General features: G+C 45.3%; 1 protein-coding gene across 3 annotated transcripts in view; it reads left to right on the plus strand.

Annotated features, from left to right (window-relative positions):
* RFT1 (RFT1 homolog) overlaps positions 1-14,248 on the plus strand; it is a 36,147-nt gene that overhangs the window by 15,435 nt on the left and 6,464 nt on the right. Inside the window, exons 7-11 of one of the 3 annotated variants that reach the window (XM_004738187.3) lie at positions 2,964-3,042; positions 6,725-6,775; positions 8,058-8,188; positions 9,354-9,498; positions 13,814-13,919. In XM_004738187.3, the coding sequence (XP_004738244.2) occupies positions 2,964-3,042; positions 6,725-6,775; positions 8,058-8,188; positions 9,354-9,498; positions 13,814-13,919 (512 nt within the window). The remainder of the gene's footprint in view (positions 1-2,963; positions 3,043-6,724; positions 6,776-8,057; positions 8,189-9,353; positions 9,499-13,813; positions 13,920-14,248) is intronic. The other 2 variants (XM_004738188.3, XM_013052879.2) reach the window with 2 other exon arrangements.

The raw sequence follows: 14,248 nt of genomic DNA on the forward strand, positions 1-14,248 counted from the left end.
TGCCCTGGAGTGTGGGCTTGATTTTAGGGCAGCAGAGCCTGATGAAAGGTTTGGGAACAGTGCTGTGATCCAGTTGCCTATGTTGAGGCGCTTACCATCTGCTTCACATTTATCGAGGGTCTCGTTTCTCTCATTCAGTCCTTAGACCAGCTCTAGGAGATGACTCCTTATCCCATTTTGTGGGTGGGAAAATGGAGGCCTAGCAAAATTAAGTGTCTTGCCCTTAGCTTTCGCACTCAGAAGTTGGGAGCTGCACCTTGAGCCTCGGTGTCTGAGCTCTACTCCAAAGGCTAGACCCTCCCAGGAGAAGGATGGGCTAGAAAAAAGTTTGGAGATGAAAGAACTCACAAGGAGGCAGTGGCAGTTGTCGAAACAAGAGTGATGAGGACAGTGGGTGGACATGGGAGTATGGACACAGCTGGGGCAGAGTCAATGGCCCCAGAGCAAGAGGGAGGTGAAGGGCTCCTGTGTGGGATGTGGAGGTGATACAGGGTAGGACACAGGACAATGGCTGTAGAACCCCGGCTGACTTTTGTCAGTGGAGGCACATGGCTACTGGACCATCCTGAGGCTGAAGAGTTTGGGAAGGGGAACACTGACTCACTCCATCCTGGGTCCCCAAGTTCTGACTGCAGACCTTCCCCCTAGGGCACTGCCTATCACCTTTTGCCATCCATGCCTCAGTTTCTCTACTAGTACAGCGAGGCAGTGGAATGGTTTGTTGATGAGAGGATCCCAGAGAAATGCACAGCCATGAAGACCAGCTAAGCAGTAACAACCTAGCTCTTGTGAAATAGGCTTCTTTTGACCTCCCAAATGACAAATCCGGTCTAAAGAAAACGGTAAAAGCCCAAAGAATATGCTACTTCTTTCCTACTACTTAGCAGACACGTCGGAGAAGCAGACAATCTCTGATCAGACTTCCTGCCTCTATGCCCTGAGCGAGCATTTTGGAGATAAGCACTTAGTGTGACCATTCCTTCTAAACTGTGGGCCCATTTAAATTGAATCCATTAGGAGAACGGAATGCTCCTGTATGAACTTTCAGGTCAGACACACTGTCAAGATTACACTCTGGTAAACCTTTTTTTTAGAGAGCTCCATCAATCACTCCAACCCATGCACAGCCTCTGGCAAGTGGGCGCCACGGGAACCCCATGGCCAGCTGTAACTGTACATTTTCTTGGAAGAGAGCACAGGCACTGCTGCACAGATCCTCCCCAGGGGACCACCTCGTGTTGGGGTGTAGAGTGCGACAGAGATAGAGGGAAGGTGCTGTCCTCCACTCCCCTGGAGCAAAGGGCTGGATGGGTGCTGGGGATGATGTGGTTCACAGTGCCCCCTAGTGGTGGTAAATACTCTGGCGCTCTTTGTTCTGGGGAAAGGAGATGCCTAATTTCTACAGCAAGAGGGGAGATTTACCCGTGGGCTAGAGCTCCTGGTGGCATCTGCTCCAGGTCCAGTGATGCTCTGAGGGCAGCATGGTTTGGGAGGATTCAGGCCCGTCTTCACAGTGTCTGGAAGAAAGGCTCTGAAATCATTGGGTGAAGAGATTTGAAGACAGAAAATGAACCTTGTTTTCAAGGGATACTCTGGACTTACTCTGTCCTAAATGGTAGCCTTCAGCCACGTGTGGCTATAGAGCATTTGGGATTGAGATGGGCTGTATGTGCAATGCAAGCTCTGGATTTCAAAGACTTAGTATGGAAAAAACGTGAAATGCTTTTAATACTTATTTATGTGTTGAAATGCTGGTGTTTGGGTTAAATAAATATACTAAAATAATCTTACTAAAAATTTAAAATAATCTTACTTTTTTTTTTTTTTTTTTTTACTGTTCACTGTGACTGCTAGAAAATTTTAAATTCTATGGGTAGCTTGCATTATATTAGCAGACAACAGTGCTCTATTCAGCGGGGTTTAGGCTGAGATAAGGGGACCATGTGACTAGGACAGGTTCTACATCTACCCTTCGGCCAACTTCCATAGCTGTAACTGATCTCTTAGAGAGGTAAAATGGGCCTGGCCTTTGTGACTCAGCCCTTTCCTCCCAAAGAGCCCCCTGAAATTCTACCTTTCAAAGTCATCACTTTGAGTTAATAAGAATTTTTCAAAATGCAGGTGCTCTGAGATTAAAAACCCAACACCTAGATTAAACATTCTGAGATCCAAGGATGCCTCCGTGAGAGAGGAGGGGCCTTCAGAGGGGACTGCGGGAGATAGACAGAAGTCTCGTTCGGCTGGGTGCCTTATTTCTCTGTTTTGTGGTCAGCAAGCTGCCTTTGAGATGGCCTCTCTCTTACAGGTTGACCTCTGCCCTTCCTGAGTGTTTGCTTTCTTCTTACCCTCCTTGTCCTTAGGAAGTGGACAATTTGGGAAGAGCCATATCAGAGCTCTGGGCTTGTTTTTTCTTTTCTTCTGTCATACCAGTTCTGAGCAGTTTGGCTGACCTAGGAAGCCTGGTTTCCTTTTGAAACACACAAACAAAGCTCATATACTTTGTGTAAAGGGACCCTGAGAGGCTAAATATAGCATTAAATTAACTATAGCATTAAATGTAGTGGGGTGTATGGAGCAGAATTTGTTCTGCACCATGGCATGCTTCAGACATTTTTAAAGGCAAGAAATGACTCTGAGTGTGTGTTCGATACATGCTGGCTTACCGTCTGGGCAGCAAGGGGACAGCTCAGTTCCTTAGGGGTCTCAGATAATGACTCTTGGGCAGGATCCTTACATGGGCGCTGCTTCTACCTAGAGACTTTGTCTTTGTGTTAAGCAATGGAAACCCTTTGCCAGGGTTCATTGGTTCCCTTCTGTGTGCTTAGTATTAAATGAAAAATGAGTGGGAACTCTCCAAGTTGGGATTTAGGGAGAAAGATGAGTTTGCCTCCTGTGGAGGCTTCTTGTACTCATAGACTTGGAGTGTCTGGGAGCTTTTTGTTTTGTTTTGTTTTCTCTCCTAGGCTTTTGTAAATTGGAATGAGGCTAAATTGACTTGGAGTTTTTTCAAACAGTCTTTCTTGAAGCAGATTTTGACAGAAGGTAAGTAAAAGTCACTCTAAGCAGTCATGACACCATAGTATAAGGGAGGGGATTCCACAAAACTGCAAATTACCTAGACCCAGACTTCTACTTTCTAGAGCCCCTGTGGGCAGGGGAATCTCAGAAATGGAAGCTTTTGAAATAGGGAGAGGGAAACTAACATTGATTTAGTTTGATAGTGAGGGACAGTGCTGTTCTATAACTTCTATGGGGTCCTACAGTAATGAGGAACAACTTACCTCTTCTTTCTTTCTTTTTTAAGATTTTAATTATTTATTTGAGAGAGAGAAAGTGAGAGAGAGCATGAGAGGGGAAAAGGTCAGAGGGAGAAGCAGAATCCTTGCGGAGCTGGGAGCCCAATGTGGGACTCGATCCCGAGACTCTGGGATCATGACCTGAGCAGGAGGCAGTTGCTTAACCTACTGAGCCACCCAGGTGCCCTGAACAACTTACTTTGAATCCAGTTCTAATTCTCAAACGTTGTTTTATCATTTGAAGAAGTGTATTATGAAGTTTTATATCAATTAGAGAAAATTTGGAAAATAAAGAAAATTATCCATAATTTCATTATCCTATTCTTTTTATACATTTCTTTTTTTTAAAAGATTTTATTTTAATTTATTTGACAGAGAAGGATCATAAGTAGGCAGTGAGGCAGGCAGAGAGGGGGGGGGGGGGGGGAAGCAGGCTCCCCGCCAAGCAGAGAGGCCCATGTGGGGCTCGATCCCAGGACCCTGAGATCATGACCTGAGCCGAAGGCAGAGGCTTAACCCACTGAGCCACCCAGGCGCCCCTATATTTCTTTTCTTGAACATCACTTTTAAGAACAGGATTCCCTCATTTATTTTCTTAAATAAGATTTACCTGTGTGGTGGTTTGGCCAGACTTCCAATATCTTAAGTCTTTCCAGTTTAACAGTGACAGAGCTCTCCACATGGAGGGCTGACATGGAGCTGAAAGTTCATCTAGTTTTTCTACATATGTGTATTGGTTTATTTGTGTCCAGCTTTAATTCAAAAACGAGATTTGAAGCATCTAGAAGTACTTAAAGGTAGTGGTTTCTCTCTATATAAACTTCATATGTTTATGTCCAATATCTATTACCAAATATATTTTTAAACCTTTGCAAAAATTATTATTTTTTTTTTTTTCAAGAGAGCAAAGGGGAGACCACATGTGCATGAGCTGCAGGACAGGGAAAGAGAATCTTAAGCAGGCTCCTCCCTGAGCACAGAGCCAGATGCAGGGCTCAGTCTCATGTCCCTGAGAACAGGAGCTGAGCCAAAATCAAGGGTCAGTCCTTTAATTGATTGAACCACCCAGGCGCCCCTCAATCATTATCTCTTTATTATAAAAATAGTATAACTTCATTATAAAAATTTTGGAAACTAGAAAAAAGTTCCCTACAATTCTAGTATTCTAATACAACCATCATTATTATTACCTTACTATTTCCTTTTCTCCCCTCTCTATATTTATTTTTCATTAATTATGCTTCCAAAGGGAAGGAACTCCCCTAAGCCTCACTTGCCCCATCTGTGAATTAAGAGATAGGACCAGGAGGGGTCTGGGGGCCCTGAAGCCTTGAGAGTGCTTAGTTCTAGCCTGAGCCTGTAACATTGCCATTTCAAAGTGGAACTTTGGGGGAAACCAGGACCCCTGGGGGAAATAAGGGTCACAAGCCTTTGGAGAACTGAGTGAAGGTGCCTTAATTATATGTTTCTTGGGAGCAGGATCTGCCATTTACCACTGTCTCCCCAGTACCCTGCTGGAACTGGACACAGTTGGTGTTCAGCAAGTATTTTTGATAAAGGTGTCTGTAGTGAAATTGTATGATGTGATAGTTTATATTGTTAGAACAGGAAAATCAGTAGAGGGAATTTGGAAAGGGCATTTGCTTTATGCACTTTCTTTTCCTTCCAAAGTTTTAGGAGCAGTTTAAATGAGTTGAGGAGTGGACCCAGTCCAAGCAATGTCCCGAAATTGACTGTCTGGACCATAGTAGCTAGACGCAGCAGGTGTCAGTGAGCCAGGTCTCAATGTGGTGCCCATAGCTCACTCGCCCCGCGGCTGGACCTCTCCGGCCTGACTGGCAGAGGGCTGTTAGGAACCATCTCCATCTCCATCACTGTAAAATAAGGAAATGACTGGACAAGAACCCTCCCCCCCACCCCCAAATTCTTCTTATGTAAAAACTACAATGCTAAAAAAAAAGTTGAAATCGTTCATTGTAATAGCAAAAATATAGATGCTTTTACCTCTGCCCCCACATTTCCTGAACACTGTGTGCCAGGTGCTGAGAGTACACAGATGAATGAATTATAGGCCACAGCCTCAAGGAGCTCATTCTCTCACTCAAGACTGAAGATTTTTGTGTGGTTAGTTATGAGCCAGGGCTGTGAGGTCTGTACTTGGAAATATTAGTGTCTTTCAAATGCCATTGCATTTCCTGGAGCTCTGCTAGGAAACCAGGGACAGAGAAATGAGGGAGATGTGTTTCCTGCCTCCAGGGAGCTTACAGAGTGTGGGAAGAGAGGCCAATTTTACCAGGGCACAGGGAGGTCCCTACAAAGAAGCCAGTCTAGATAGCCAGCAGTGCTAAAAACAGAGGCTGGGAGCAGGAGGGGCTCCAGACCCGGAGGGGCTAAAACCTGATCAGGTAAAGCAGAGGATGACAATGTAATGCTGGGAGGTGAGGATGAGTTTGCCGAAGAAAGACCAAAAAGATAGTCTGGGGTCAACTTATAAAAGGCCTCAAATGCAGAGTTAAGGAGCCTGGACTTTTTGTAAACACCAAAGAGCAATTTAAAGGTATGGAAGCAGGGGTTGCCTTAAGATCTGTATTGCTGAAACTGGGACTGTTAGCAGTGAGGATGGATCAGGGCAGTGCAGAGATGTGGACAGGAGCGAGTACTGTACTGTGAGCCACGCCCGAGAGGACCTGCAGAGGTCCTGCCACTGCTGCAGTGCTAGGAGAGTGCAGGGAGACTGGGACTGAAGGGAGTCTTAAGAGAAGATCCTCACTTCTTCTGGTCTCTGAAGATTGCTTTCCTTTTTGAGCAGGTTGCAAGGGGGTGAGAATTTGCCCGTTAGGGCTATGGTCACTCCAGAGCTCCGTCTCCACAGTGGGTTGTGTTTTCCACTAACAGATAATAAAATGTGTGAAAGATGGGGGAGGGGCTCTAGACTGGTGTCTTCATCTTGAAGGCATTAGCCTGTCTTATATTTGAATCATGAGCTTGGGCTCCAAAGCCTTTCCAGTCTCCATAGAGCTTTCTTCACCCAGGGAGGCAACTTGACACATTTGTGCATATGATCATGGACCTTTCATTTCACAGAACATACACTTAAAATTTGGAACAATCATTTTCATTATTAACATTTTTGTAATTCCCCCTTCCCCGCTTTTTAAGTTATTAGACTGGTTTTATTGACTTTGTTTCGTTTTTAATTTAACTGGTTTGGATATTTGCTGTCAGTAAATGCCCTACCACTTTCCCAGTTGTTACTATTTTGAAATTATTTGAAATCAACATTAGGACAAGGAAGATATCTTTAATTGATTATATAATTTTTCTCCTTTGAGAGTATCTGCCAGCTGGAGAGTTGCTAGACAATAAGAAAAAAGAAAACAAAATTATGTCCTCTTAAAATGCTAATTATTTTACTTCTCTGTTTGTAGGTGAGCGATACGTAATGACATTTTTGAACGTGTTAAATTTTGGCGATCAGGGTAAGATGAAAATTCTGTAGTGAATACCATTAGTAGATACTTTCTAGTATTTTTTCCAGCAGCTTGACACATTTAATGAAAAATAAGCCTGATGATGATAAAAGATGGAGACCGTAATAAAATGATGCCTGAAGATTGAAAATCGCAGGTATCTGCAGATATCTACAGTGTACTGACTACCTGCTCTCGTGTGACTCGGGTGGCAGGTCCTCTTTAGAGGTCTCCTGGTTTCTGCAGAGCTCTGGTGCCCATTGCAGGGTTGGGGTACTAAGAGAAAAGGGAGCTTCATTATCACAATCACAGATCTGCCCTGTGTTTGTACAGCTAGATAGGTCTTGATATTTTCTTCTTATTTATTTATTAAGGATTTTATGTATTTATTTTAAATATTTTATTTATTTATTTGAGAGAGAGACAGTGAGAGAGAGCACAAGCAAGGAGAAGGTCAGAGGGAGAAGCAGACTCCCCATGGAGCTGGGACCCTGATGCGGGACTCAATCCTGGGACTCCAGGATCCTGACCTGAGCCGAAGGCAGTCATCCAACCAACTGAGCCACCCAGGCGTCCCTTATGTATTTATTTTAGAGAGACATAAGCAGAGGGGAGGCAGAGGGAAAGGGAGAGAGAGAGCAAATCCTCAAGCAGACTCACATCTGAGTGTGGGACTTGATCCCAGGACTCTCAGATCATGACCTGAGCTGAAGTCCCGACACTTAACCAACTGAACCACCCAGGCGCCCCTCTTCATATTTATTTTTAACTGTAATGCTAAAGTAGAGGAAAGAAACATTTTCAAAAATCAACTTTGCATTAATGATTTTTTAAAAAATTTAGTTATTTCTTAGAGAGAGTGAGGGGAGGGGCAGAAGGAGAGAATCCTCAAGCTGACTCCCTGCTGAGTGCAGAGCCTGATGCAGGGCTGGGTCCCTGGACCCTGAGATCATGACCTGAGCCAAAACCAAGAGTTGGACGCCCAACTGACTGAGCCACCCAGGTGCCCAGCATTAATGATTTTTATAAAGAGGTGCCGGTGATGGGAATGTTCGGTATTTGACTGTATCAGTGTCAGTACCCTAGCGGTGATATTGGCCAATACTGTCACAAGATGTTACTGTTCCGGAAACTGGGTAATGGATGTGTTATGTTTTCAAACTTCATGTGAATCTATAATTACCTCAAACAGTTTAATTTAAAAAATTAAGTCAGAAAAAATGTTAATGGTGCTGTGAAATTCAAATAGAAAAACCAGAAGGATTGTTGTTTCTTCCTTTTTGTCTTCTAGGTGTATATGACATAGTGAATAATCTTGGCTCTCTAGTGGCCAGGTTAATTTTCCAGCCAATAGAGGAGAGTTTTTACATATTCTTTGCTAAGGTGCTGGAGAGAGGAAAGGATGCCACACTTCAGAAGCAGGTAGTCTTGGTTCTAATGTCACTCTCTCTCAGGTGAATTCTCCAGTTGCGGGATAAGCAGACTGAAATGTAGAGCAGTCAGTTTCCCTCTGTTTGAAATTTCCTTCTAGGTTCTTATTCTTCCATCTGAATGGAATGATGGCAGGACTCTGAGCTCACTTCTTTCACAGCCTCCTCCCTTTGCCCTGGCTGGCCCTTTCCTTCTTACCCTTACTCCTTCTCTGTGACCTCATTCTTGATCCAGAACTTTCTGCAGCTGTCCCCAGTGTAGCACAGACCCCCCCCCCCTTTCCATGGTCTAGGCTTAGCTGGAAGATTGAGATTGCCTCCTCCATCCTCAGATTCTCAAGATCCAAACATGAGCTGAAGGATGCCAGGGCTGGAGCAAGGCTCGCATTCAGCGTGGGGAAGAGAGGACCTGCTCATTTCATTTCCCTCTCCACACCAGTTGGTTAAGCTTCTTAAAGATTATGAAGTGCCCAGACTGCACTCTGACCGTGAGAACCTACCTACTCTGATTGGCAAATGCAGAAAAGATTTTAATCCAGGCGTATCTGATTGTAGAAACTTCCCTTTTCTGAAACTGTTGAAAATGTCTGACTTATCTGAGAATTAAAAGGAAGCTAAGCTGGCCTCTTACATGTCTTAGAAGACACTTTGCAAAATACAATTTATGCACAATATCTGGAAACAAACTAATCTGGTTCTCGGTTGATTTAGGAGTATTTTCCTCAGCATACTTCGACAAAAGCATCAGGATTTGGAAACGTTTGTCAGGAGAAGCACTCTGACGAAACAAGCCAGCTAGCAACCTAAAATTTAAGAATTTTTAAATTCTTTTTAAGAATTAAAATTTTTTTCTCTCTATTTAAGAATAAATATCAGAGAGGAAAGTGAATGTTTCCTAAGCGACCTTTGAAAACGTATCCCCAATGAGCTAAAAACCACCCCTCTCCCACACTACCTGAGGAGGAACAGATTGGCTTTTCCCCTTCATTTCCTTCGTGCTAATTGACATGAAAACACACACAGGCTGCAGAGAAGCAGGGATGCCTCTCAGCAGTTGAAAGAGTGATCTGTGAGACAGCAGAGAGAGAAGGGCAAGGGTAAAAGTTTTTCTTTAGCTCATGATTCACCCAACTTCCTTCCCTCTCCCCTGGCCCCAGGAGGACGTTGCTGTGGCCGCCACGGTTTTGGAGTCGCTGCTCAAGCTGGCCCTGCTGACTGGCCTGACCATCACCATTTTTGGCTTTGCCTATTCTCAGCTGGCTTTGGATATCTATGGAGGGGCTATGCTTAGCTCTGGATCAGGTATGCACAAGAGTTTTGCCAGATTTGTTCTTTTGTGCGAACAGAAAAGAGTCTTACAAAATTCAAAAACTTGGGTGCATACAGGTTGGTGTCTGTCGGTGTCCGTGCATGGGCCTCTGAGACCATTGCTCTCACATGAGGTCAGAAACAGCTCAGTGCCGTCTGGGGCTTTAGCACTGTCTGTTTGGGCCGTCAGTCCCCCAACCTCGCTTGGAGAAGTCATTATGAATCCTTGGCTTTCCTCCCAGGCCTAAAATGTGTTTTGCTGGGTACCTCCCTGCACACCCTCTGGAGTGGGGGAAGAAGGCAGAAAGCAGGCTCTAATGAGTCTCCGCTTGATATTAAACATGTCTGAAGGTAGCAAATGCCGCATAAATCTCCCAGCCTGATGCATGAGCCTCTGAAGGGTAACTCAGAGCCATTTGCAGAGAATCAAATTGATCTCAGCAAGCAAAACGGGATATTTAATCCAGTGACTCTTGGTTTTTGAAGGACAAAAGTATGAATGTATCTAACTTAGAAGCTCCTGGCACCCTTGCCACTGAGCCTCTCATGGCACTTGCTAGGCCCTGGGGACTTCACCAGTTTCAAATGTGCTGGGCCATAGGCTGGCAATCTGTTTGCAGTCCATTTCATCTTGGGTTCAGCAAAAATGCTTTCAGTTCCTCGTGTCACTAGACAAGAACTCTGAAGACTTGTTTCTGCTGCTCTATCTCAACATAACGGGCTTTTTCAAATGTCATTTTACAAGTTCGCTGACATGTTTCGGTCTCCGCCATAATGGGCCCAGACTTTGGTATTAGGGGATGAAGGGCCGAGTTTCTACCCAAGAGCAAAGGTCATTCAGTTTGTAGAAACACCTGTTATGAAACCATGATGTGGTTGCAGCTGCCTGGGGCTCGTGCTTTGAGACCTGCGTTTCCATCAGGCAGGCAGGGAGGCTCGTCAGGAAGCCATCAGTAAGTCGTGTGCAGACACTGGGCACTCAACCGTTTTTGCAGCAGCACAGCCCCTCCAGAAAGGTGATCCCCAGGGAACAGCCTTGATTGTCACACAGTCACAGGACATGGTCATGAGGAGAAGGCTGTCCCATCAGCACAGTGTTCACCTGGTGGCGTACTTAGTCTTAGAAGGTCTAGAAGCAGACTGCTGTGACTGTGTGGGCCTTTGGTGCGAGTGAGAGGCTGGTGCCAGTTTTCAGCATTGGTAGAAAGAGTTATCGGTTAAAAGGGTCAGTGGTAGTTGCTTTTTAAGGTAGTAAGTTCTGTTTCTAATGGCTTATGTCAGAGCCATTAATAATTTTAGTCTCAACACAACGAGCACTGAGTAATGTATAGAGTTGTTGAATCACTGTATTGTACACCTGAAACTAATACAGCACTATAAGAAGAAGAAGAATTTTAGACGCAAAAAGATACTCTCTTGGTATCATCTTCTGAAAGAGGAAAGTCTTAAGAATGATCTGGTTTCTCAGTCTCTGGAAAGAATGTGCTGTCTGGTGAGCCAGGACCACTGTCATCTCTGGCCCAGGGCTCCATCATTGTCACTGTCCCAACAGGGTCTTCTAGCATCTGTCTCCTTATTGTAGCTGCCTCACACTTTGACCAAACTTCGGGCTCTCTGTAACCCACAGTGGCTCCTTCCTGGTAGTCCATCCCCTCTGGGCCCCTGCTGGCTTCCTTCCCTCGTCTCCACGCCACCCTGCACCTCCTTGCCCTGTTCCTAACTCCTCAGACTAGTGCTCTGGATCCAAACATCTTTCCTGTGCTGGAAAAGATGAACGCTGGTGCTCTCCCCTGCTAGTCTTCATTCACCTAAATACTCCACACAGCTTGGGGCACCTTGCGGGCTCAATCAGTGAAGCCTCTGACTCTTGATTTTTGGCTCAAGTCATGATCTCGGGGTGGTGGGATTGAGCCCTGTGTGGGGCTCTGCACTCAGCATTGGGTCTTCTCGAGATTCTTTCCCTCTCCCTCTTCCTTCCCCTGCCTCATGTGCTCGCTCTTTCTCTAAATAAATAAATAGAATCTTAAAAAAAAAAACTTCACAAAACTTGACTGTCTCTAGCCTGAGCTTAATAAGAGAAAAGAATGGCAACTTTCTGTGGCTCAACCGAATCACCTGAATTGGTTTTGTTTTTTTTTTTTAAGATTTTATAGATTTATTTGGTAGAGAGATAGAGAACACAAGTGAGCAGAGAGGCAGGGAGAGGGAGAGAGAGAAGCAGGCTCTCCGCTGAGCAGGGAGCCTGATGCGGGGCTCAGTCTCAGGACTCTGGAATCATGACCCAAGCTAAAGGCAGCCGCTTAACCAACTGAGCCACCCAGGTGCCCTCACCTGAGTTTGGAAAGTGAAACTTGCAACACTGCTGTCTTCAGTTGTCCCAGTTGCCTATCAGTCTTTGTCCTCACCTGGGAAGTGGACTTACCTATGACCGGAACTGGCCTCTTTGAGCCCCTATCCCCCGTGCTGTCATCTCCATATGTGGGACCTGGATGCTGCCTCGGTGGGGCCAACATCCTGGTTAAGATCTGCAACCTTTCCTTTACCCAAGAAAGTTCTTTCAGGACTCTTTCCAGTCAACTGCCCATTCTCCATCTCAGAGGCAACCACTCTTCTGATTTCTATCACCATAGAATAGTACTGTTTTTATCATTTTTTTCACTTGAGCGAGAGAGAGAGAGAGCCTGAGCAGGGGGAGGGGCAGAGGGAGAAGCAGACTCCATGCTCTGTGCAGAGCCCGTCATGGGGCTTGATCCCATGACCCCAAGATCATAACCTGAGCCAAAACCAAGTCAGACACTTAACCAACTGAGCCACCCAGGCACCCCAGATTAGTATTGCTTTTAAAAGGGACTTCCTTGTCCCAGATCCTTGTCCCAATGAAATCATACACCATGGACACTGGTATTTGGCTTCTTTCTCTCAAGATATATTTTTGGGGATTCATCCATATATTTGCATGGATCAGTACTTTTTTCCTCTTGGATTCCTTCTCTGAAAGGTATTTCTTTATATGGATACCCATAGTTTATTTATTCTTTCTCTTGTTGATGGTCAGTTTGGACTATTATAGGTAAAGCTTCTATGGACATTTTTGTACAAGTGCTTATGTGAACATGTACATTTATTTTTGTTGGTTGTATATTTAGGAGTGGGATTGCTGGGTCATAGGTTGTTTTGTTAGAAGTTACTTGGCTGCCTCTTGGTAATGGCCCTCCCAAAAGAGAGGACCCATTCCGTTTTATTTTTTCAAAAAGATTTTATTTATTTATTTACAGGCAGAGATCACAAGTAGACAGAGAGGCAGGCGGGGGGGGGGGGGTGGGAAGCAGACTCCCTGCTGAGCAGAGAGCCCGATGCGGGGCTCGATCCCAGCACCCTGAGATCATGACCCAAGCCAAAGGCAGAGGCTTTAACCCACTGAGCCACCCAGGCACCCCGACCCATTCCATTTTTAAGGCTCACAGTCTTTTGTTAGCAGATTTTTTTATCAGCTATAGGTCTGCATCACCATGTTTTAGAAGAAAATGTCATGGTTATTCTGATTCTCTCTGCAGATTTGTAGGTGTGTTCTGTCTCTAGTGTTTTGCTGCTTCCAAGTCCTGGGCTTCTCCCCATGGTCTTGTCTTCAGGGCCAAGTTCTCTTGCTATGCGGGGCCCTTGAGTGCTCAAACCACCAGACCTCTTCATGCTAGTTTAAGAAGCAAGAAGATTTGCTTCCTGGGCAGATAACATTTTGTTAAGCGAGACATTTGTAGATCTATTCCCTTTTTTTTTTTTTTTTTTTTTTAAGATTTTATTTATTTATTTGAGAGAGAATGCACACAGCAGGGGAGGGAGAGAGACTGCTTCCATGCTGAGCAGGGATCCCAATATGGGACTCAGTCCCAGGACCCCAAGACCATGACCTGAGCAGAAACCAAAAGTCAGACACTAAGCTGACTGCTCCACTCAGGCCCCCCTGGAAGTTTATTCTTAATTGCCCTTTCATTTTTTTTTTATTATTATTTTTATTAACATGAATTATTCGCCCCAGGGGTACAGGTCTGTGAATCAGGCTTACACATTTCACAGTACACTCCATATCACATACCCTCCCCTATAATTGCCCCTTCTTTTTCAACTGTTTATTTTAATCAGTGCCATGGAGTACTAGAAGTCCTTCCAGGATTAAGACCATAGGCTCAAGTGTGTGTCTGCCTATTAATGACACCAGCCGGGCTCCTGACCCAGTTCTGGTACATGCAGACCTCCTGTCTGGGCTCTAGAGTCTAGAGAGACTCTAGAGTCTCAGTGGGTTGTTTCCTTATAGGTCCTATTTTGCTGCGTTCCTACTGTCTCTATGTCCTCCTGCTTGCCATCAACGGAGTGACCGAGTGTTTCACATTTGCTGCCATGAGCAAAGAGGAGGTCGACAGGTAGGTACCCAGAAAGACCTGCCTTTAATCACGGCCTTGGGCCAAACTGAAGTAACTTGCCTGTCTTCTTTCCTTTCATCCTGAACATGCGTTCCCAGAAAGCCTTGTAGAGGTAGCGCTCCCCGCTGGTGTGGCACCGTTGCTGGGTGGCCAGTGCTGGCTCGGGAGCCATGCGGCGAGTTCTCCCCACACAGGACTGGGGTGGCAGCTGCCCTTCACCTCCCTTCGGAGGAGGGAGAAACCTGGGCCCTGAAGGGCTGTGTTAGCCTAGGTTTGCAGCGACAGGCACAAGACAAGCTCCCCTCTTCTGCCTCCATGCCCAGCGCCCC

This window comes from Mustela putorius, unplaced genomic scaffold (assembly GCF_011764305.1).
Source record: "Mustela putorius furo isolate JIRA1106 unplaced genomic scaffold, ASM1176430v1.1 tig00000095_pilon_pilon_pilon, whole genome shotgun sequence".
In the NCBI taxonomy this organism is placed as follows: Eukaryota; Metazoa; Chordata; class Mammalia; order Carnivora; family Mustelidae; genus Mustela; species Mustela putorius.